The sequence below is a fragment of the Panthera leo genome, chromosome C1, assembly GCF_018350215.1.
Source record: "Panthera leo isolate Ple1 chromosome C1, P.leo_Ple1_pat1.1, whole genome shotgun sequence".
NCBI classification, from domain to species: Eukaryota; Metazoa; Chordata; class Mammalia; order Carnivora; family Felidae; genus Panthera; species Panthera leo.
The window spans coordinates 187,679,300-187,704,884 of NC_056686.1; the positions used below are offsets into that span (position 1 = coordinate 187,679,300).

At 37.0% G+C, this 25,585-nt stretch overlaps 2 protein-coding genes across 23 annotated transcripts in view; one reads left to right on the forward strand and one right to left on the reverse strand.

The window, feature by feature from the left end:
• Positions 1 to 227: 227 nt before the first annotated feature.
• WDR12 (WD repeat domain 12) lies at positions 228 to 25,322 on the reverse strand. 3 transcript variants are annotated; one of them, XM_042949805.1, is made up of 14 exons: positions 25,105 to 25,322; positions 24,439 to 24,555; positions 20,758 to 20,852; positions 17,344 to 17,438; positions 16,144 to 16,250; positions 14,928 to 15,043; positions 14,335 to 14,489; positions 12,565 to 12,610; positions 10,287 to 10,372; positions 4,434 to 4,574; positions 4,227 to 4,332; positions 3,930 to 4,062; positions 1,795 to 1,867; positions 228 to 814 (listed from the first exon to the last, which is right to left on the reverse strand). In XM_042949805.1, exons 2-14 carry the CDS (start codon positions 24,477 to 24,479, stop codon positions 737 to 739), a joined length of 1,272 nt encoding a protein of 423 aa, XP_042805739.1. In that variant the 5' UTR covers positions 24,480 to 24,555; positions 25,105 to 25,322; the 3' UTR covers positions 228 to 736. The 3 variants fall into 3 exon arrangements, with proteins under 3 accessions (XP_042805739.1, XP_042805740.1, XP_042805738.1); XM_042949806.1 differs by having other exon boundaries at positions 25,084 to 25,322; XM_042949804.1 differs by having other exon boundaries at positions 25,042 to 25,322.
• The window catches only part of CARF (calcium responsive transcription factor), a 100,825-nt gene continuing 100,484 nt past the window's right edge, over positions 25,245 to 25,585 (forward strand). For all 20 annotated transcript variants that reach the window (XM_042949780.1, XM_042949787.1, XM_042949801.1 and 17 more), the window contains exon 1: positions 25,245 to 25,310. The gene's annotated coding sequence lies outside the window, so the exon portion shown is untranslated. The remainder of the gene's footprint in view (positions 25,311 to 25,585) is intronic.

Below are 25,585 nucleotides of genomic sequence, written 5' to 3' on the forward strand. Positions count from 1 at the left end.
CGCCCCTGTATGTATGTAATTTCTAAAGCATTGTGACGTACCTTTTTTTTTTTTTTAATTTAAAGTAGGCTCCATGCCCAACACAGGGCTCGAACTCATGACCCTGAGATCAAGACTCTGGTATCAAGAGTCACACACCCTACTGACCAAGCCAGCCAGGAGCCCCAGGATTCTAACATATCCTTAATACAAAGCACTTCACTTAAAATACTCTAGCAAACTCTTAATTGGCAGCAGGATCTATATGTTTTAATGCTGAATGCCCACAAAATCTTATGATAGGTTAGACATCACTTATTTTACCCAAAGCAAAGTGTTATTTCTAATTTTTTCTAATAGAATTTATTAGTTTTCTTAAGATACTTTTCTTAAACAGCTAACATAGGAATACTTAAGTGTCCCCATCAGAAATGAAAATCTGGACAATTACTTTAAATATATGCTTTTACAGCATTTCAAAAACAAATCTTAATTCAAACCAACACCTCTAAAAGGAAATAAAAAATTCAGTTTAGTTTCAAGAGTTTGCATATGGCTGAGAAGGCAGGTCACTTTTACATTTTAACAACACACACTACTATATAATAAATACAAAATAAAGAAATAGTGATAGTTATCATCAAGGATGAAACTATAAACTTTAAGAGACTGCTTTCTGAACCGTCACTGATGCAATCTGAGGATTCTCTATTTCATTTACAGACACAATCTCTGTAGTCAAATCTATCATTCACTTTCAAGCCCCAACATGAGAAGTGGTAGGTGAATATCTATAGGAATACAATTTATTGTCTGCTCCTCCACTCAGAAGTAACTGCGTAAAGGGAGAGAAAAAAAAAAAAAGCACAAACATGTAAGTAAATATAATTATTTCATATGATAGTTAAACACAGTTAAATACCGATGATTCTGATTTACAGAAGGACTTAATGGATAAGCAATTAACTCTCATTGAGAGTTCATATTTAAATGGACCCATTACATCAGTTTTCACTACCATATTATAATACACTATATTAAAACCATAAGAGACTCTAAAAAACTGAGAATAAACTAAGGGTTGATAGGGGGTGGGAGGGAGAGGAAAGTGGGTGATGGGCACTGAGGAGGGCACCTGTTGGGATGAGCACTGGGTGATGTATGGAAACCAATTTGACAATAAATTTCATATTAAAAAAAAAAAACTTTAAAAATGATCACTTGAATTTGGTTGGGGTGTGATACACTACTACTGTACTTTCCAAGAAACATTTAAGAAATATAATAAAATTTAAAAGTTTGAGGGAAGATATAGTTTACCTATTTAAGAAAATTAAGTTTTATAGCAAAGTATATTAACTATTTGCAGGTAAATGGATATTACAAATTATTCAAGTAGCTCTAGGATCTGTATTTGGAAAGAATTCTTAGGCAATAAGAGCTAATATTTATACGTAAAAATAAGTAAATTGTAATCCTTTAAGCAGATTTTATGGTCTAGACTTATTCTATAAGATTTTTTGTAAGTAGAAAATACTTAGATCCAGTAAGTCTGAAGGAGCAAGTTTATGGAGTTAAAGCAGTTCATTACAATACTAGAGAAAGAAACTGCTTAAAACTTTCCAAATTTTACTACTCCTAACAGTAAAGGACAAATATGTTTCTTCTTTGAATGAGATGTGAGATTTTATGAATAATATTAAGGGAAACTTAGAATACAGAATTATAATTATCAGATATATTGAAAGTAGTAACTCTCTAAATATAAGCACCAGATTTATTCTTTTTTCCTTTCACCAAATAACAAATTCTTACCCCTGTGTCTGTCCAGTCTACACTCAGAACTTTGTCTTCATGAGCAGCCAGATCATAGAGAGGAGCCTTACAACTAAAAGATCAAAGTATTACCATGTTATATGCAATTCAAAGTATTAAAAAACATACATGACTAATCACATATAATTTTCTGAAAACTTTACCGACTTTACCATCCTTGCCCCAATAACCAGTTAATCTTAAAAATCCTGAGTATTTACTTGATTGGCTCTGTTGATTTTCCCCTATCGTTAGCAGAATACAGAGATTTATTGCAATAAATATTCAAGAAAAATGCTATTTATTTACAAATATTTATTCATAATTAGGCCCATTTTCATATTCCTTGACTATTTTCCTTTTACCCTCAAATCACGACTTTATATATCCTTTGTCCATCCATATGTATGCTGATAACTCTCAAATTTGTATCTTTAGCCCAAACTTCTCCCTGATTTTGATATGTATATCCAATTGCCTGACATGTGGTTATCCCATGGGCACTACGAATTTATTTATTTAAAAAAAATTTTTTTTAACGTTTATTTATTTTTGAGACAGGAGCGTGAGCAGGGGAGGGAGCGAGAGAGAGTGAGGGAGACATAGAATCTGAAACAGGCTCCAGGCTCTGAGCTTTCAGCACAGAGCCTGATGTGGGGCTCGAACCCATGATCCGTGAGATCATGACCTGAGCCGAAGTCAGACACTTAACCGATTGAGCCACCCAGGCGCCCCCGGCACTACGAATTTAAAATAACCAAAACAAAACTCTTGATCTTCCCTCATAAACCTGTTTCTTTTACTCTTTCCATCACGGTAAGTTGTACCACTAATGGCCCGATTGCGCAGGCAGAAAATATGGCCATTATTCCTTGATTCCTATCTCTATATTCCATCCATAAGCCAATCCTGCCAAAGAGCGGTCTTCAAAATATACCTAGAATCCAACCTAGGAACTGCTTCCATTCTTCCTACCCTATTTAGAACCCACAAGTCCTTCCCCATAACATTTAGAATGGAACCCAAATTTCTTAGCTTGGCCCCTTAAGTCTTGCTCAGTATAGTACGACCTGTCTCATGTCCTGCCATTCTTCTCCTGGCTTACTCCACTCCATCAACACTGACCCTCTTGGTATTTTATCAACATGCCAAGATTTTCCCTACCTTATCTGCTGTTCTCTCTACCGTGATTTGTGCATGGCTGATACCTTCCCATGTTCAATTCACTATTATAAAATCACCTTCAAGAATAGCCCACCCCTAAAGAAGTGTCCCTCTACTCTGCTTTACTTTCTTCATAGCACTGCTATCAGAAACTATATAATTGCTATATCAAGTATCCAACTAAATGTAAATAACCTTCTAGGTATTAACAAATCATGCATCATAAGGTAGTAGTATCAGGATGTTAAAATGCAGATTTCGGTAAACAAAGAACAGGTATTTGATTAATGCCTCTCCATTCTACCTGTAAAAATATGTAAATACACTGTGTATGCATTTCACTGGGGACACTCATATATACTAGTAACAAAAAAACTTTAGTATCTAGTTATCTTTTAAAGTATGTATTTCTATGGAGCCTGGGTGGCACAGTCGGTTAGGCACCCGACTTCAGGTCACGATCTCAGTTTGTGAATTGGAGCCTTGCGTTGGGCTCTGTGCTGACAGCTAGGAGCCTGAAGCCTGCTTCCAATTCTGTGTCTCCCTCTCTCTGCCCACACTCTCTCTCTCTCTCTCTCAAAAATAAATATTTAAAAAAAATTTTAGTATGTATTTTTATTTAATTTTCTATTAATGTATAATTTATTATTTGTGCCATTTATTATAGATTATATTTATTATATAGATTATAGTGCCATTTATTTAGAGACCATTGCCTTCTACTTTTATAATATCACATTTATATTAAGGTTCAATATAAATTTTTTCAGAATGTAAAAAATAACCTATCAACATGAACGAAATTCCTTTGCTCCTGGCTTTTCTTTTTGACACCAATATTTATATCAGGTCATAATCAAAACTTTTTTTACTCTTCTGCTTTTGGATAATCTTTTCAGCATTCATTTCATTTTCTCTGTATATAATAGTTATTTCAAGTATCTTCTTTGTAGATCATAAATAGGATTTACCTTCTTGTATCCCACAGTTTCACAATGTTATCTAAAGAACCTGAAATCAGCTGCTGCTCATGGGTAGGAGACCACTTTAATGATGTGACCCAGCCTGTATGTGAGGTTAGGGACAGCGACACCAAAGAACCATCTGAACAAAATTTAAAAAATAATAATTATTGAATTTTAGAAGAGAAATAGGAGAACCAAAAACAATATTTGTAGAAAATTATCTTTTTTTATACACATTTCTAGTGATAGGAGAAACTGATGTTATTTACCCATATTCCTCCTCTAGGATTTTACACACCTCACCTTTAGTTCGGGGATCCCACAGCCTGATATGCCTATCTGTACTTCCAGACGCTAAACGTTTACAAAGCGGAGAATAGGAGATACAATTAAACACTCTATTTCCTGTCTGAAAAACAAGGAGGAAAGAACATTTAAATGGTGAGCCAGAAATAACCATCTCTAGAAGCTCAGAGTTAACCACAGAGTCACTGGATTTTGAAGTCTTACCAAAGTTGACTTAAGACTGCCAGACTCAACATCCCACACTCTAATTGTGTGGTCCCAAGATGCACTGCAGATTTCTTCAGCATCTGACCACAGAACCGATGAAATTGCTTCTTTGTGCCCAGAGAGGGTCACTATGGGAGTCTAGAAATGAAAAGATACCCAAAGGAAAGGCATTTTTAGAGTAACTGCAACAGTAATAGTATTTACTTCTGAAGCCCACACAGCAGATGCTTTAGCTTTCATATCTTGCCTTATTTCTTCTTTACAACAATCATCCAAAACATATATCTGATTTGATTCCATAAATGAAGACAGGGAAAGTGAGAAAGATAACTTGCTCAAGGTCATACAGCTATACATGGCAGACTGAAGTTTGAGCCCAAATATTACTTAAAGCTTTGTAGTCTTTCCTCTACATTCTACTGCTTTTCCATCTGTTCTACTTTTTATTTTGAGAAGTATTAATATTAACACTAACTTAACTCTTTCATATGTACATGTTACATGTAGAAGTTAGTTGAAAAAGATCTGGGGTCAAAGAGATCTAGGTTTGAGTCAAGGTGCTGCCATTTTCTTCCTAACTCTTCCAGGTAAAAGTATCTCAATAGATTACTCTCACCATTTCTTCAGTATCTTCTAAGTTATATTGTCCAATCTTTAAATAATGCCCATGGTCCATTTATTAATACTACAAAATCTCTAATGTTTTTTCTCAATTAAAATCCCCAAACTAGGTGTAATATCTATCTTAAAGAACAAGTGAAACAGAGAAAGAGTTCTGAAATGGAAGACAGTTAATCTACATTTGTAACTGCTGTATTTAACCTCCTTAAATATCATTACCTCATCTGTAATGTGAGTGACTTATATCAGATCAGATATCAGCAAAGTTTCTCGGTAAAGGTTCAGAAAGTTAAGTATTTTAGCCTTCTAATGTCTGTTGTATACTCTTGTTTTTAAAACCACCTAAAATCGTAAAAATCATTCTTAGCTCTCTGTAATACAAAAATAGGTCACAGCCAAATCAGCTGTTAGGCTATACTTTGCCAACTCCTATACCAAATGATCCCTAAGTCCAATCTTCTAGCTCTAGAATTTTCCTGAGAGAAGTAAAGAAGCGTAATAGAGGAATGAGGAACAGAACGACCTCAGTTGTGATCCAAAGCAAAATAAAAAGGTAAGAAAGATAATCCAGCAGAGACACTGGGATAGAAAACAGCAAGGTAGCGGTGCCTGGATGGCTTAGTCAGTTAAGCGTCTGACTTCAGGTCATGATCTCACCACTTGTGAGTTCTAGCCCTGCACTGGGCTCTGTGCTGACAGCTCAGAGCCTAGAGCCTGCTTTAAATTGTGTCTGTCTTTCTCTGCGCCTCCCCTGCTCACACTCTGTCTTTCTCTCTCTCAAAAATAAATAAACATTAGGGGTGCCTGGGTGGCTCAATAGGTTAAGTGTCCAACTTTTGCTCAGGTCATGATCTCATGTTTGTGTGTTCGAGCCCCACATCTGGCTCTGTGCTGACAGCTCAGGGCCTGGGGCCTGCTTCCGATTCTGTGTCTCGCTCCCTCTCTTGCACTGTCTCTTTCTCTCTCAAAAATAAACATTAAAAAAAATTAAAAATAAACAAACATTAAAAAAATTAAAGAAAGAAAACAGCAAGGTAAAAACAAATGGGCAACACGAGTTTTAGCGAATGATAAACTGTTCTCTACCTTGATGATGCAGTGGTTACATACTCTATGCATTTATCAAAACTCAAAAGTTATACACCAAGAATACAAAATCAATGTACAGAAATCTGTTACATTTTTATACACCAATAATGAAGCAGTAGAAAAAGAAATCAAGGAATTGATCCCATTTACAATTGCATCAAAACAGTAAGATACATAGGAATAAACCTAACCAAAGAGGTAAAAGATGTGTACTCTGAAAACTATGGAACACTTACAAAAGAAATTAAAGGGGACACAAAGAAATGGGAAAGCATCCCAAGTTCACGGATCAGAAGGACATTGTTAAAATGTGTATACTACCCAAGCAATCTACACATTTAACGCAATCTCTATCAAAACACCACTAGTATTTTTCACAGAGGTAAAACAAATAATCCTAAAATTTGTGCGGAACCACAAAGATCCTGAATAGCCAAAGCAATCCTGAAAAAGAAAAGCAAAGCGGGAGGCATGACAATTCTTGTATTTCAAGCTATATTACAAAGGTGCAGTCCTTAAGACATTATAGTACTGGCACAAAAACAGACACATAGATCAATGGAAGAGATTAGAAAACCCAGAAATGGACCCACAACTATATGTTCAACTAATCGACAAAGCAGGAAAGAACATCTATCCAATGGGAAAAAAAGTCTCTTCAACAAATGGTTTTGGGAAAATTGGACAGCAACATGCAGAAGAATGAAGCTAGACTACTTTCTTATACCATACACACAAATAAACTCAAACTGGATGAAAGACCTAAATGTGAGACAGGAAACCATCAAAATTCTAGAGATCACAGGCAGCAACCTCTTTGACCTTGGCCTCAGCAGCTTCTTACTAGACACATCACCAGAGGCAAGGGAAACAAAAGCAAAAATGAACTACTGGGACTTCATCAAGATAAAAAGCTTCTGCACAGCAAAGGAAACAATCAGCAAAACTAAAAGGCAACCTTTGGAATGGGAAGAGATATCTGCAAATGACATTATCTGATAAAGGATTAGTATCCAAAATCTAGAAAGAACCTATCAAACTCAACACCCAAAAAACAAATAATCCGGTGAAGAAATGGGCAGAAGATATGAATAGACACTCTTCCAAAGAAGACATCCAGATGGCAAACAGACACATGAAAAGATGCTCAATATCACTCATCATCTGGGAAATACAAATTAAAACTACAATGAGATACCACCTCACACCTGTCAGAATGGCTAAAATTAACAACTCAGGAAACAACAGGTGTTGGTGAGGATTCGAAGAAAATGGAACACTTTTGCAATGCTGGTGGGAACACAAACTGGTGCAGCCACTCTGAAGAACAGTATGGAGGTTCCTCAGAAAGTTAAAAATACAACTACCCTATGATCCATTAATTGCACTAATAGGTATCTACCCAAAAGATACAAATATACAGATTCAAAGGGGTACATGCAACCTGATGTTTATAGCAGCATTATCAACAGCAGCCAAACTACAGAAAGAACCCAAGTGTCCATCAACAGATGAATGGATAAAGAAGATATGGTGTGTGTGTGTGTGTGTGTATGAACATAGGGGAAGGATAAAAATAAGAGAGGGAGACAAACCATAAGAGACTCTTAACTACAGAAACAAACAGGGTTGCTGGAAGGGAGGTGAGCAGGGTGATGGGTTAACAAGGAGGGCACTTGTCTTGAGCACTGGGTGTTGTATGTAAGTGATGAATCACTAAACTCTACTCCTAAAACCAATATTACACTATATATTAACCAACTAGAATTTGAATAAAAAATAAAAATAAAAAATAAAGGGCCAGCACTTAAATTACACTATGTAGCACCAGAAATTGACAAAATGATACACTTTTTAATAGTAACTAATGTAAACATAAATTATGTGTTAAATAAAATCAGTTATGGCATTAAAAATTTGGCCATATTGAGTGCTGGTAAGGATGTAGAGTAACTTTGATTCTTTTTATACTTTCAGTGGAAGTATAAACTGATATAACCATTTTGGAAAACTTTTTGCCAGTATCTAACATTTGAAAAACTCAACCTGTGCATACCCTGAGACCCAGCAATTCTAGTTTTCCAATTCTACATATGCAGAAATTACTGTATAAGTACACCAAAAGAAAAGTAAAATGACTAAAAAAATTTTTTTAACGTTTATTAATTTTTTTTGATAGAGACAAAGCACCAGTGGGGGAGGGGCAGAGAGAAAAGGAGACAGAATCCCAACCAGGTTCCAGGCTCCAAGATATCAGCAGAGTCCAACTTGGCACTTGAACCCACAAACTGTGAGATCATGACCTTAGCCTAAGTTGGCACCCCTAAAATAACTTCTTTTAATGTTTATTTTTGAGAAAGAAAGAGCATGTGCATGGGGGGGAAGGGCAGAGAGAGAGAGAGAGAGAACACGCCAAGCAGGCTCCACACTGTCAGTGCAGAGCCCAACGTGGGGCTTGAACTCATGAACCATGAGATCATGACCTGAGCCAAAATCAAGTCACTTAACTGACTGAGCCACCCAGGCACCCCAAGTATAGGAGCTTTCTTAGCAACGTTATTTATGGTAGCCAAAACTGGAATCAACCTAAATGTCCATCAAAAGAAGAATGGATAGGGGCGGCCTATCCATTGGATTAAGCATCCAACTCAGGTCATGATCTCATGGTTCCTGAGTTCGAGCCTCGCATCAGGTTCTGTGCTGACTGCATGGAGCCTGTTTGGAATTCTCTCTCCTCTCTGCCCCTATCCAACTCACGCTCTCACTTTCTCTCTCTCAAAATAAATAAATAAACTTAACAAAAAAAGAATGGATAAATTCTGATATAGTCAATGCAAGAGGATGCTATACATTAATGAAAAGAACTATTACGTGTAGCAACATAAAGCGAATCTCACAGATTATCACCTGAAGTTTAAAAACTAATGTAAGGTGACACAAGACAGAACAGTGATCACCTTCATGGGCTACCAATTGCAAAGCAGTCCAGAGGGAGTCTTCTAGGGTGTTGGTAATTCTCTATGCTTTATTTGGGTTGTGATTACTCGAGTGTATGTTTGTTAAACTTCACTGTACACTTAATTGTACATATGTCAAACTTTAATTGAAAGAAAGGAAAAAAAGCTACCTTCTGAGGGATTAACTTCTCTAATTCAAGAAATCTTTTTCTACTCAGATATTCTTTAAAGGTTGACCAGAGATATGCATCAGTAAATTACCACTTATCCAATTGGTGAGGCATTTATAGCTTTAACTTAAGACTAAGTGATAAGGAAATTAAGTAGCTGCCAGATCATTCCTCTTGCAATTCAGCAGTCCATGTTTAAATGTACTAAGAAATCATAAACCACTTCTTTCAGTTGGAACTGGTTAAGTGCTATTTTTTATTACATTTTATGTGACTCTGATTAATCATTTTATGATCATACTTTATTCCTCCTTTTCAACCGTTTTTATAAAATATTTTGTTATTTGTAACTACAAGAAATAATGTGCAAATGTGTTTTACTGTACATTCATTACAGCTGTGAGAAAATGAATGGAAAACATGTCTTCCTAAACCTGATTCAGTATTGTCCTTCTCATTTTGCGTATTAACTTGGGTCAGATCATATTATGACAAATATTTTCCTAACAAAACAGAACAAATAAGAATATGGGTGAACTGACTTTAATCTAACTGGACTAATAGCTAAATGACAGAATCAAAACTCAAATTAATTTTGACTTTCTATTGATTTAGGAGATATAATTAGCATTCCTAGTAAGAATTATATTCTCAGTGTATGAAACAATATCATTAAACAATCGAGGTATTAAAATGTTTCACTTAATTTGGATTCAAGCTTTAACAATTAAAAGATTCTACTAAAAACTGCATCATGGGATCAAATATAATAGCTAAATAATCGACCTACCAATCTGTAAGCCTGGCTAAATACCACTACATTCAAAGACTCAGATAAATGTAGCATACTACAGTATTTGTAATAAAAATTTACCAATCTACTATAAGAAAGCCTAATTATGGTTGACAAAGCAAGACAAGAAAAAGGGAAATTTAAATAGAAAAGATTAAATTGTCATACATTTGTTAGTACAGACCTCAGCCAAATATAGTAAGTTCTCAAAAATTCTTACCCTTGTCAGTCCCAACTGCTCTGTTTTCTGTTTCTTTCTTGGTCGATTTGTGGATTCCTCCATTTCATCTTCTTCATCTGTAGGAACTGTATCACAGAGAATTAGATCTGATGTTTTAAAAATTTAGGGTAAATATTAATTGCAAACAGTCTTAAAAGAATTCTTACATTTCTGGGTATACGTTTTCTTAACTGGTTAGGGAATAAATATTCCTCCTTATTTTGGTTAAAGAAATTTACATATAAAAACAATACCTGGGTTATTAGTCTTCCAAAAGGAGAAAGCAAAAAATAGAGTACATTATAATCCTAAAGCCTAACCAGTTTGATATCTTGCTATGTCTTTAAGATCATTATGAATATTCATCACTTTGCCATATCTATGAAAAATTGCTTACTATTAGTTATAGGAGAGTTCTTTCTTTTTTTTTTTTTTTAAACACTTTTTTAATGTTTTTATTTATTTTTGAGACAGAGAGAGACAGAGCATGAGCAGGGGAGGGGCAGAGAGAGAAGGAGACACAGAATCCAAAGCAGGCTCCAGGCTCTGAGCAGTCAGCACAGAGCCCAACGCGGGGCTCGAACTCACAGACGGTGAGATCATGACCTGAGCCGAAGTCAGATGCGTAACCCACTGAGCCACCCAGGCGCCCCAGGAGAGTTCTGAACACATTGTATTTTTATTATGACGAATGGAATAACAACAGGGTGCCTGGGTGGCTCAGTTAGTTAAACATACAACTCTTGGTTTTGTCTCAGTCATGATCTCATGGTTTGTGAGATCAAGCCTGTGTTGGGCTCTGTACTGACAGCAAGAAGCCTGCTTGGGATTCTCACTCTCTCACTCCCTTTGCCCCTCCCCCGCACACATGCAGGCACACGCACACTCTCTCTCAAAATAAATAAATTAACATTAAAAAAAAGGGAATGACAGGTAAACAAACACATTACATGGAGATACAATCCAGTTATGCTTATTCTTCTTGACTATTTCACTTTTATAACAATGAATTAAAAGTATTTCAGATTACAAAATATTCCACAAAAGGAAAATTATCCAAACAACTTTCTGCCTCAAACCTGTTTGCTTTAAGCATTACTGAGAAATCTACTGAAATGACTTATCTTTATTTCCTACTACTGACACTGTTTAAGCTTTTCTTGATCCCCCAATTCTACTTTGTGAACTGTAGTTAGGGTATTATACTATAATAAAGCAATTCCCTCAGAAGTAATAGGGATTCTGCTCTATTTACCTAGGCAATCTGTGGGTCTTCCCCCTCTTTTCTCCTCACTACTCTCAAAGCACCTTCCTTTAAGAGTCCTCCTTCCTCCAACTCTTCCTCCAAATTATCCCTTCTATGTTTTCAAAGTAAAAAAATTAAGTTTGGCAAAACTACACCGCAAAAAAAAATTTAAAGGGGCACCGGGTGGCTCAGTTGGTTAAGCATCCAACTCTTGGTTTCAGCTCAGGTCATGATCTCTGTTTTGTGAGTTCAAGCCCCCTATTGGGCTCTGCACTGGCATCGTGGAGCCTGATTGGGATTCTCTCTCTCCTTCTCTCTGCCCCTTCCCTTCTCTCCCCCCTCTCTCTGCCCCTTCCCTACTCACATTGTGTCTATCTTTCTCAACAGAAATAAACTTATTTTTTTAAGTAAATTAGCTTAACTATGAAATTTCTTTTTCATTTTTTTAAAATTTATTATTTTTTTTAAATTTTTTTAAAATTTATTTTTTTGAGAGAGAGAGCATGGACGAGGGACAGGCAGAGAGAGAGAGAGAGAGGGAGGGAAAGAGAATCCCAAGCAGGCTCCGCGCTATCAGTACAGAGCACGACATGGAGCTTGATCTCACAAACTGTGAGATCATGACCTAAGCTAAAACCAAGAGTCAGATGCTTAACCAGCTGAGCCACCCAAGTGTCTCTTAACTAAAATTTCTCTAACAGTGGAGTGTTATCAAAATGACTCAAGCTATTTTTGCTTATTTCCAGGTTCCTGAATAAGAGAACTCTGAGAACTAAGCAGTTATGCCCCATTGCACCAATCATGTTGTTGAGTTACATGCAGCAATTCAGTCACATGGTTCAATAAATAAGGGGGTAATAGATAGAAACACATTTTGAAACACAAAGCATACTAATTTTTCTCGATATGTTCCTTTATTTGTATCCTAAAAAGCTCTGATTCATTTTTATGGATCAAAATGGGGGTTAAAAAGTCTTCTTTCACTGGAATTCTTGGAACATTTTTAGTAAGTCAAAATAAACAAATATTTACCTGTAGACCAGATCTTTAGCATCTTGTCCCAGGAGCCACTGCAAAACTAAAAACATATACATGAAGAGAAAGAGTATATAATATAACCTATCGTATTATTTGCCTTGATTTTTCTATTTATAACTTAAAACCTTTACTTTGCTCTGAAATCCTTTACTACTATTGTACCATCTGCATAGCTTTCTAGTCTCCTGGAAGTTGTATCCACAATCTCATAACTGAAGGCATTGCCATTCTTACATGGCCCTGTGCCCTGGCTTTGGTTGCATAGATTGAGGTAGGCAACTGATCTACAGAGTACCAATAAGTCTCTCCCTCCTTCAGGACCTTTTTATGAAAGCCTATGTTCCAGAGAGTTGAAGTTCATCTTCTCCAGGAACTGATGGTAAAGGGTGTGAAACCTAGGAATATTGAAAGCCAGGTTTTATTGTCATGTGGAAAAAAGCCAGTTTGGGGGCACCTGGGTGGCTCAGTCGGTTAAGCATCTGACTTCGGCTTAGGTCATGAGCTCATGGTTCCTGGGTTGAAGCCCCACATCAGGCTCTGTGCTGAGAGCTCAGGGCCTGGAGCCTCCTTCAGATTCTGTGTCTCCCTCTCTCTGCCCCTCTCCTGCTCACGCTGTCTCTCTCTCTCAAAAATAAACACTAAAAAAATTTTTTTTTAAAGGAAAAGCCATTTTGAAGTGAAAGAGAAGAAGTCAACTTAAGGAGATGAGCGAGGAAGGGAGAGGAATGTGCTGGCCACATTCAAGCTCAACTCCATTGGTTCCTAAGACTCAAATGCATCCTCACCCAGTTAGTGATGTGATTGTTTATTCCTTCCTGGATCTCACAAACTTTTTTTTTTTCATTTTTAAAAAAATGTTTATTCATTGTTCAGAGAGAGAGAGAGAGAGAGAGAGACAGAGTGCAAGCAGGGGAGGGGCAGAGAGAGAAGGAGACACAGAATCCGAAACCGGCTCCAGGCTCTGAGCTGTCAGCACAGAGCCCAACACGGCGCGCGAACCCACGAACTGTGAGATCATGACCTGAGCCGAAGTCCGACGTTCAACCAACTGAGTCACCCAGGCACACCTGGATCTCACAATCTTTTCAGCTGAAAAAAGTTCAAGATGAGTTTCTATCTCTTATAGCGAAAGGTACAGTTAATTCATTTAAGTTTGGACTCAACAACAGGTAAACTTTCTTTATGGCTCTATATGAATAATCATAAATCTTTACCTTTGAATGCATCAAGGGTCCTCTAATGCTAATTGGCAAAGAAATGCTGAAGAAACACTCTTAAACCCAACACAACTCAATGTGGTTTAGGAAACTTTCAAACAGCAAGAGAATTTATAACTCCTCATATGTCAATAGTGTTGTACTCAGGTTTTTTTCTTTTTCTACCATTTTGTCACGATAAGAGTAAATCAGCAGTAATAGTAAAAGAACCTCTATTAACACAAACCTTGAGTATGCTAAGGCTTAGATGATCAACTCGATTTTTTCAATTGATGAAAGCACTGAGTAGCTAGAAGATTGAAAATGTCAATCACTATGATTAAAGTTAAACTGCTAGTTTACCTGATTTCTTAGAATTTCTGCAGTAACCAGAAAAACCCAGACTGAGGAAGTGAATTCTCTCTCATTGAAAGAGTATTTGCTTTGGGTTTGAAATCATATTCTTTAATTACCAACTGTTATGATTGTAGGACAATGAAGAAAAAATTGTTTGCATAAGAAGCTCAAATTCTAATTGAACAGTACTAGTAACACACTAGCTACTTACTTTAGTTCCTGTGCTATCAACAGCTATAGAATCCACACTTCCAGCATGACCTCTGCAGCAGTGCAGGGCTTTCACTTTGTTTCTCTCTACATTCCACTCCCATAAGAGAATAGTCTGATCCATAGAGGCACTCAATAGTAGGCAAGACAAACTGTCTGAAGAAAGGAGAACACAAGAACAAATTAGCACAAAAATTTTAAATACATTAAGTTCTAAAACTGAAGAACTGATTTTTTTGTTGTTGAAAGACATTAAGAAGATAAAAGAGCTATATGCCAGCTTTGAAAAAGAAGTAACTTACAGTATAAAAGGATGATCCTTCAAAAATACTATAAAACATGAGTTTAACACAATATTAACTTGAAAGAGCACATTATCTGCTATGATTTTCAAAATGTATGGATTGAATTCTACCACTTATGGATTTTCTTACATAATCTTTTTCTTCTTCAACACTGTATTTTTGAAAGACCTCACAATAACCAAGGCACATGGCACTTCCTACCCCATCCCCATTGTGCCCCAGCACTGAAAATGGCTTATTTCCGGTTCCCTTTTCAGGATTACTTTCCATTCAGGCAGAGAGTCCTAACCTTTTTTCACCCAGGCCACATCTTTTACAACATCTGTGTGTCCCACAATTGTCATTATTGACTTTCCTTCCAAGGACCAGATCCTCGAAGTCTTATCATAAGAACCAGTCAAGATCCTATGAAAAGAAAAAAACCCTTATGAAATACAAAAAGCAGCTTTTTCAAATCCTGAAATCAATTATATTTCTTTTTTAGTGTTTATTTTTATTTTTGAGAGAGAGAGAGAGAGAGAGAGAGAGAGAGACAGAGCATGAGGGGAGGAAGGGTAGAGAGAAAAGTAGACACAGAATCTGAAGCAGACTCCAGGCTCTGAGCTGTCAACACAAAGCAGGATGCAGGGCTCGAACTCACAAACTGTGAGATCATGCCCTGAGCCGAAGTCAGACACTCAACCGACTGAGCCACCCAGGTGCCCCAATTATATTTCTAAGGCAATTAAGTAAATCTTGAGATTATACTTTAAAAAGATTTTTAATATGAAGACTAAGATTTTAAAAGACATTAGATCAGATCTTACCTGTGACTTTTTCTGACCTCCTAAAAATAAAAACATAAGTAAAAAGCCCTAGACTTCATTTTAATTACTATTGTAAACACTACAACTCAGGGAAATTGCTTGTAAAGCCTAACTGCCCTTTGTACTTAACCACTGAAAATCATTCAACAGAAAAACAGTAAAACCATCTAAGATAAAAGTAAAACCAGTAAAAACATCATTTGTGTAACAACTCCAGGAAGATATTCTTTTAAAAATGTAAGCTTGTACTATGATCCAGTCTCAAGATGCTTTTCAACAAGTAAGGCCACTGCGGGTTTGTTCTGAGCCATCCATACCTTCTCAGATCCAGTCTGCCCTTTTTAGCCCTATACCATGATCTGCATCTTCATGGTAGTAAGCCAGGAGATCTGTGGTTATAAGAGGGTTTTTTTCCCCTCTATGGAACAAATTATATCTTTGGTCTTATAAGCAACACACAAAAATAAAATATTCTAAGACACTTGACTTATTCATGTATAGACAAATGTCACTCCAACATCTTGGGAAGGAAAAGATATGCTTCTTCTTGAATAAATTGAATGTAAAGATCTTGGGCATGGACACTGATACATATATCACAAAATTACTTCTACAAATAACACAGAATCAATCAGAGAAAAATATTCACATAGTGCAATTAAAAAGACTGATGGAAGTGGCATAATAAAATGGCAATACCATTCCTCTGCCCCTCTGACTGAACTGATCCAATCATCATGGAACAAGCATTGTTCTGGCTGAGGTGCAGTGTACTTCTCCACATATTCTAGTTCCACAACCTCTTCCTAGTGACAGAGAAAAACCAGAAATCAATCAGGCAGTAGTTCCAAAGTAGTATACTACAAACATAAAGGACCCCTTGTTTATTACGTCTCTTTCATGTCAGTCCCCTTCATAACCCAGAAATTTGGAGCCATGCAAAAGGCGAAAAACTTTATCTGACCTAACAGTGTGCTAACAGTAATATTAATGAATATTAACAACCTTGGAAAATTTATGCTGAAAGGGGGGTAGGGGGATATAAGGAACTTTAAAAAATAAAATTATAAAAGCATTCTACTTAATGAGGATGATAACAGTCCTGGATATGGATAGTCATGATAGATGCATAATATTGTGAATATACTTAATGCCACTGAATTACACACTTAAAAATGATTAAAATGATAAATTTTATGCATATTTCATAATTCTAAAACTTGTCAAAAAATTATAAAAGCAATTATAAATTACATTTTCAATTATAAAAGCAGTATCAAGGAACTTTGAAAATTAGAGGAAGGGGGAACCGCTATAAATCACAATTGTCTAACCCAAAAGTTTTTATACGTGCACAATCATCTTTTTTTTAAGGTTTTTTTTTTTTTTTTGAGAGCGAGAGAGGAGGGGAGAGAGCGCACGCGTGCATGCACGTGCATGCATGAGTGGGGGAGGAGCAGAGAGAGGGAGACACAGAATCCGACGCAGGCTCCAGGCCGTCAGCACAGAGCCCGATGTGTGGCTTGAACTCACGGACCCTGAGATCATGACCTGAGCCGAAGTTGGACGCTCAACCGACAGCCACCCAGGCACCCCTCATTTTGTACATCATTATTGGTAATAAACATGTATTTGGTATTCCCTTTCTTGATAATTCTTCCACAAATATGAAGGTTTTTTTTTTTTATATTCATTCATCTACATTTCTTGAGTAAAACATTCTCAGAAGAGGGGATTTCAAAATTGAATATACAAACACTGAAGTTCAAATTTCTAGAAAAAAAATACTAATCAAAAAAAAAATCTTGGTTGCTAAAGATTCAGTCTGATTGTAAATGTTTTCCTACATTACCTGAGAACACCTTACATAAAACAGAGCAGGTAAACATTTGAACTTACCGATGAGATGTTTTCCAGTTCCATGTGTTTGAGTAAGGGCATTCGCAGAAACTGGCCCTTGATGAGGAAATCAAACTCCACATGTTTGTGTAACTCTAAAGAAAATGCATAATAAAATGATCACTCTTAGAACCTGAAGTGACATTGGCAGAGGTATATGAGAAACCCCAGAATGAACAGGTATTTATTATTCAGTGTGGCCTCTGAGTTTCTCCAGAATTTCTTCACGTCATAATCAGGCCATGTATTCTATTCCAGTACACCGTGATTTTTAGGAACAGAGGACTTTGTTCTGTTGGTGTAATTTTTTACTATTGTTGTTTCTATTATTTCTATTTAAAATTTATTTACTGTTATTTATTTCTATTTAAAAAAATGTTATTTCTACTTAAAAAAACTTTTGGGGCACCCAGGTGGCTCAGTCGGTTGAGCGTCCAACTTCGGCTCAGGTCATAATCTCACAGTTTGTGAGTTCGAGCCCCACGTCGGGCTCTGTGCTGACAGCTCAGAGCCTGGAGCCTGCTTCAGATTCTGTGTCTCCCTCTCTCTCTGCCCCATCCCCACTCATGCTCTGTCTCTCTTTGTCTTAAAAATAAAATTTTAAAAAAATTAAAAAAAAAACAAACTTTTTATTCTATGGAAAATTCCAAATATATATAAAAGTAGAAATAACATTAAGAATTCCCACCCCCATCACATACTTTGATAATTACCAACTCACTGACAATCATCTATACACCTCTCTCCACTCCTCTGCTGGTTTATTTTAAATCAAACCTTAGAAATGCTATCATTTTTATCTGTAAATGCTTTAATATGTATCTCTAAAATAAAAGGACCTAAAGTGATATTAAAAAATTTAATCATTATTGCTTTTAATATCAAATAGCCAATGTTCATGTTTCCTTCTCTTTACAGTGAGCTTTTTATTTTTATTTTGTTTTAGGTGTATTTATTCAAGTCATTTCTATACCCAATGTGGGGCTCGAACTCATGACCTAGAGAGGAAGAGTTGCATGCTCTTCTGACTGAGCCAGAGAAGTGACCTACAGTGAGCTTTTCAGAATCAGCATCCCAAGTCCACATATTATATCTGATTAATATGTTTTATTTAATCTTTAAGAGTTCCCCCTCCTTTTTTCCCCAGTCATTTATTTGTTAAAGAAACTGGGGGGGCACCTGGGTGGCTCAGCTGGTTAAGCATCCGACTTCGGCTCAGGTCATGATCTCACAGCTTGTTGAGTTCGAGTCCCATGTCAGGTTCTGTGCTGACCACTCAAAGCCTGGAGCCTGTTTTGGATTCCGTCTCCCTCTCTCTCTACCCCTCCCCTGCTCACTCTCTGTCTCTCAAAAGTATATAAACGTTAAAAAAAATTTTTTTTAACAACAAAAAAAAGAAATTAGGTCATCAGTCTTCTAGTATTTCTTACATTCTGGTTGATTACATCTCCATGGTGTCCTATAAGATGTTCCTCTACCACCTACACATCCTATACAGCAGGCAGACCTAAACAACTGATTAGACTTCAGGTTAGCTTTGTTTTTCTGGCAAGAATATTTATACATAGTATTATGTGTTTCCTATTGCATCACATCAGAAAATGCATTGTGTTGTTGTATGTCTTTCTATGATGTGATAATCTACATCTGGACTCTGATATTGTCAGCCTGGTCCCATCCATCCTAATATTCTCCGTCAGCCTTTCAACACGTAATAAATAGTTTTAGTAGCTACTGATAATCACTACTTAAACCCATTATTTCATTTGGAGTTACAAAATGCTAAAAATTATTCATTCTTTCTACATTTATTAGCTGAAAGAAGAATTCTCTCATTGGATTATTTGGATTGTTGCCTTTTAAAAATCTGAAATCTGAATCATTTGCATCTTCAACTCAAGAGCAATCAATGACTTAATTATTTGATTATTCAAAAAGTAACCCACATTCAATCTACAACTTCAGAAAAATATACAACTCTCTGGGTAACAACAAACATCCATACACCGGTATTTCAAAGATTCTATTACAAGAATAATTCTTATTCTCGTTCAAAGACTTTTTCAACAAGAATATATGGCAGTGTTGTAATTCAGAAGTAAATATTTATCAGAATCTTTATACATCAACTGGATGAAGTAAAGGCAAGGACCTATGGGAAGTGTTATGTGAATATCTCTCAACCAAGAACAATAGCTTCAATAGCTTGCTAGTAATAAAAAGACCGCAGACTCTGCCCCCTCCCACCAAAAACAAAAACAAAAAACAAAAAACTGTTCATAAACATCATCTCAGGGGTGTTTGGCTGGCTCATCTGGAAGATCATGAGATTTCTTCTTGAGGTCATGAGTTCAAGCCACAAGTTGGATACAGAGATTACCAAAAAAAACAAAACAAAACAAAACAAAAAAAAACAACAAAAAAACCTCAAACTTAAAAAAAAAGTTATAGGATTATTAGAAGATAGAGAAGAGGAATATATTAAGCATTAGTTTCTAACTCTCAACTCCTCATTCCTCCAACTGGGGTAGAATCAACAGAAACATCTGGGTAAAAATGTTTGTTTCTAAATGGTGACTTCATTGACAAATTATATGTTTAAAGATCATGCTTCATGTTATTTTCAACCTTTCATGTTTAAATCTTCTATTTTATGTATGGTTCCCTTACTTTTCAATATACATTTGATTATAGACAATTTCAAACATATGGAACAGTGGAGAATAATACAGTAAACTTTCATATACCTATCACCCAGTTTTAACAATTATCAACTCCTGGCCAATCTTGTTTCATCAATATTTTTGCATACCTTGTTCATATGAATTTTATGGGCTAATAATTTATTTTCATACAACAGCATGTTTAACATTTATATCTCTTAAATGTTTTACTTGATACCCTTGCATGTTTATAAAATTTTACCATTAATTTTTCAATGAATTCTAAATACTTAAAAAAATACTAGTATTAGTATTGGCATCTATTATTACACAAAATACTCAAATAGTGACAATGTCATTTTGCTTTGTAGGATTGTAGCAACTGGGGCTCAAGCACCTAGATGCTTGTTCTATGCTTACCAATCCCAGACCTCCCTAGGAAAACCAGTGTCATAACTATTACAACAAAATCGTATTCCTAAATGCCAACCACCTTATATCCATATTGCCTTTAAAGCAGATTAAACTGAAATAAATAAGAAAGAATTTTTCCTGAGAACTTGTATTTCAAAGCATTTAAAAAAGTATCATGTAGCAGGGAAACTCGTAATTTATAAATGTTACCATTACAAAATGCATACAGTATTTTAAAATAAGGCTTAAAAAAAGGAAACAAAATAAAATGTGATATATTTTAGTGTAGTTAGTGGCAATGCACCCTCTCCTAATTTCTCAGAGCATGTATACCTACCATTTTTGGCCTCCAGCAATTTATTGATGATGTTACTAAGATCAGCAATTTCAGAGGCTGCAGGAATTGAGAAGGGAACATCATCTACCACATATCTATAAAAAGGAAATGATATGTCAAAGTCAAGTCTATGGATTATTTTAACAAATGTGCATTTATTCATTCAGCAAATATTTACTGGGTATCTAATACATGCCAGACATTTCGCTACATGGGGTTACAAATGAAGCGACCCGGGTTCCCCTAGCTCCTCTTTATAATTTCTATGTCTTTATTGATACTTTGCTCATGTATTATTTTCCTGGTTTCCTCTTATTCTTTGTCCACGGTTTTCTTTAGCTCTTTGAGCATATTTAGGAGTATGTTGGGCTAGTTGACCTGCCCTGCAAGAAATGGTAAAAGGAATTCTTCAGGCTGAAATGAACAGACATAGACAGTCACTAAAAGCCATATGAAGCAGTACAAAACTCCAATACAGTTAACTACTGGGGTGTCTGGGTGGCTCATTCGGTTAAGCATCAAACTTCAGCTCATGTCATGATCTCGTGGTTTGTGAGTTCAAACCCTGCATCGGGCTCTGTGCCGACAGCTCAGAGCCTGGAGCCTGCTTTGGATTCGGTGTCTTCCTCTCTGTCCACCCCTCCCCTGCTTGTGCTCTCTGCCTCTCTCTCTACCAAAGTTAAGTAAACATCAAAAAACAAATTTTTTTTAATGCTTATTTTTGGGAGTGCACAAGTGGGGGAGGAGCAGAGAGAGGGGGACAGAGGACCTGAAGCAGACTCTGCACTGACACGCTGACAGCAGTGAGCCTGATGTGGGGCTCGAACTCACGAACCACAAGATCATGACCTGAGCTGAAGTCCGCTCAATCAACTAAGCCACCTAGGCGCCTCCCCCCCAAAATTTTTTAATTGTCAAAAAGTTAAATATGAAATTACCATTTGACCCAGCAACTCTAAGTATATACCCAAGAGAAATGAAAATATATGTCCACACAAACACTTACACACAAAAGTTCCCATCACCACTCCTCGTAACAGCCAAAAGGTGGAAACAATCCAAATGTCCATCAACTTAAAAATTGCAAACAAAATTTGGTATGTGGTATATACATACAATGGAATATTATTTGGCCCTAAAAAGGAATGAAGTACTGATACACATTACAGTGTGAATGGACCTTATAAACATCATTCTAAGTGAAAGAAGCCACTCACAAAAGACCACATACTATAAAATTCCCTTTATACGAATTGTCCAAAACAGACAAACCCACAGAGATAGAAAGTAGATTAGTGGCTGCCTACGGCTGTAGTTGAAAGGATTAGGGGGTAATACCTAAAAGGTGATAAAAAACGTTCTAAAATTGTACTGATGGTTGTTCAATTTTGCAAATATACTCAAACCATTGAAATGGAGATTTTAAAGTATGAATTCTGTTCTAAGTGAATTATATCTCAATAAAGTTGTTACCACAAAAAAAAAAGTCTAAAGCATGAATTAAGGCTGTAGTTGTGGGGAATGGAAGTTTCAAAAGATGTTAAGGTAGAATCTACGGCTCATCAAGACACTGTATAATAAATCTCTTTTTACTACAATGGGGTAGGGTTAGGGAAGGGGGCTTCAGATCTTGTCAAAACGTACATCGTAAAACAGGTCTGAGGTGGAATCTGAGATTCTGCTTTTTCTAAAACCTCCCAAGTGATGTTGATGCTGCTAATCTTCAAACTATACTTTGAGTAGTAAGACTACAGCTTTATTTATATGTATCATGCTTAAAAAAAATGTAAATAGTAATTTAGGATTTCCAAAAGATAACAAAACCTAGAATTAAAGTTCTCGGTTTTTCTTTTCACCTACTATTTGGTCAGTAAAATGAGAGGGTGGGGGGAGTAGCATAATTCACATACACGCGTATATGTAAATTACATACATATACGTGAAAAAATTATCCCCCTCTCCATTTTACTTACCAGAACATATAATGTATAAGAAGCAAGAACTTAATTTTTATTTATTTATTTTTTAATTTTTTTAACGTTTATTTATTTTTGAGACATAGAGAGACAGAGCATGAACGGGGGAGGGTCACAGAGAGAAGGAGACACAGAATCTGAAACAGGCTCCAGGCTCTGAGCTGTCAGCACAGAGCCCGACGCGGGGCTCGAACCCACGGACCGTGAGATCATGACCTGAGCCGAAATCGGACGCTTAACTGACTGAGCCACCCAGGCGCCCCAAGAACTTAATTTTTAGGTTTTGTTAACTTTTTGAAGAATTTAAACACACACATACATATATGTTTATCTATCTATCTCAGGGTTAAAACACAATGGTCTATTATTTCTTAAAACTTCATGTGAATCACCAATTATCGCAATTAAAAACTTCAATTAGAAGAAATACGGTGGTCATGCTATTGCACCACATTCCTTGAGAAATATGCAGACCAAGTATATATACTCATGTGCATTGATAATACAATTTATCTATACTGTAAGAATACAAGAGTGAATATGATTTACTAGGTCAACTCATACAGCTCCAACACATAATTTTAATTGAAGTGGGAGTTATCTAGCTTACAACTGGCGTTAGCTTGTTAATACAACAAATATTCACTATCATCAGTATGAGAAGAACTTGACAAACATTTGTTGATTCCGTCAATCCAAGAAGAGTAATACAGTCCCTACCATCAAGAGACTTACAATATAGCTGAAAAGACACTAAGAAAAGTTAGTAGTGTAATGTACACCACAAGACTGAATACAATTAGATTTCAAACAAATGCTACTGACCTGGGGACCACTGGTAAAAACGTTCACATATACATACATGTATATACATACACACATACAGACACACACACGCATACATGTGTAAGTATGTATATGAATATACAAACCTGTAACTGAAAGAACTTCACACTATTACCAAAAATTAGTTCTATTGGGGTGCCTGGGTGGCTCGCTTGGTTAACCGTAGGACTCTTGATTTCTGCTCAGGTCATGATCTCATGGTTCCTGAGATCTAGCCCCTATTGGGCTTTGCACTGACAACATGGAGCCTGCTTGGGATTTTCTCTCTCTCTCAAAATACATACATACATACATACATACATACATACAAAAATCTCTCAAAATAAACAAACGGACATTAAAAAAAAAAGTTCTACCAACCCCCATTCAGAGCTCCACTTTCTAGCCTGGTTTAGAAAAGCACTGTCTATTATCTACCTAAAAAAATAATAGTAATAAACTTGTGTTTTGAGAAATGGTGAAACATCCCTAGCAGGCAGCCTGTAAGGACTCGGTCCATTGTTCATTCTTAAAATCACATGTGCTTCATTCAGGAATCAAAGGTGAAGCCCCTCAAAGCCCCCTACAGTCACAATTCAAATTATATACAGCCTTAGAAGCCAGGCAAAAAGGATCGGTGATATCAGATGTAGATCCCCGAGAAATCCCGGCAAGGTATCGCTTCCGCTTAATCGGAAAACGCGCTCAAGCCAAGAGTAAAGTCAAACAAACAAACAAACAAACAAACAAACAAAATAGGAGTTGGGGGAGGAAATTGGGCAAAGACAACCGAGGCTCCACAAAGTCATACAGAAGGAGTTCTTGGAAAAGATCCCAGGGAGGCGAGAGGAAGAGAGGAAAGAAAAGGGCGCTCACTTACTTCTTATTGTCAGTGAAGAAGCGAGCCTGGAGCTGAGCCATGACGAGGAGTATACACAAGACTTGTCTACCGAAACGAAAGGGGGTAATAGACAACAGGCGCTCTGGTCTTTTAAGGCTACAAAAAGAGGTAACTCAAAATTAGCTTGCACAGGTACGCAAGAAGCTGCCGTGTTCCGGGCTTCCGCTTTCTTTCCTCCGGCCTCCTCAGCAACCACGAGGTTGCTCACACACCGAGACCCAGCCCACAAACATCAACTACCTATTCCTAGATACAGGAATTATCGATAGTAAAGCATGTCTTAAAGACCGGGTGTCCCTAATTTTTTTTAATTTTTTAAAAAATATTTAGAACTGTTATCGATTAAGAAGACACAGAAAAGGCCCAATTTAAACTGCTGCTCTTTTTAATTGTAATACGCTGTCTTCAGACCTGATACTTCAAACACAACTCCTAGACACTACCATTCCCAGAAAGCAGCGCTTCTCAGACGCAGTAACCACTGGGAATGGTAGTCTTTTTTTGCCATGCTGTCCTCAAGATAAATTTTATCCGTATTAAACCTTCCCAACCGCAGCCAGATATCTATTGTATTTCCTCTACCTTCAGCTTTAATTTGCTAAAGACTTTTCGGCTTTTTCTTACGTATACTCCCAATCACCCTACCGAGTCTTTCGCAGTACTCTGGCCTCCGGCTTCAGGCTCTAGATCCAGTGAGAGTAGGAATACGCGTGCGGAAAGCGAATCAGAAGACAAACGGACGACGGTGGCCGACTGTGCTCTTGTCTCATAGTACTACGCTGAGCGTTCTCAGAAGGATGCGCCTGCGCATTGTGCTGGTCTCCATGGCAGGGCCTCGGAGCCAAGACGAGGTTGAGTAGACTCGTTTTGAATTTTCTCCCCTCTGCTCCTGCACTTTGTGGACTTCCCTCCTCGCCCTGTAGGGCTCTCGGAGGCGGCGGGACTAAGGGAGTCGGAGGTTTGGCCGAGCTGTCTGCGCCCACCGACCGGACGCTGCCTCCCAACCCCCATTTCTTTCCTCCTGCCTCTTCCTCCCGTCACCTCCTGACCCTCCTGCTCTCTGAGCAACCGCGGGTCCCCGCCCCCAACCGGGCCCGGGTGGCGCCTTCAGCGCCCCGCCTCGGGG

Bases quoted from the DNA above. Each gene is read 5' to 3' on its own strand.
- WDR12 (XM_042949805.1), bottom strand. From the start codon at position 24,479: ATGGCTCAGCTCCAGGCTCGCTTCTTCACTGACAATAAGAA. The intron at 14,490-14,927 runs GTTAGGACTCTC...TCCTTTCTTCAG, and splicing joins TGTGGCCTGGGTGAAAAAAG to ACAGTTTGTCTTGCCTACTA. The intron at 12,611-14,334 runs GTAAGTAGCTAG...ATATGTTTTTAG, and splicing joins TTGATAGCACAGGAACTAAA to TTTTGCAGTGGCTCCTGGGA.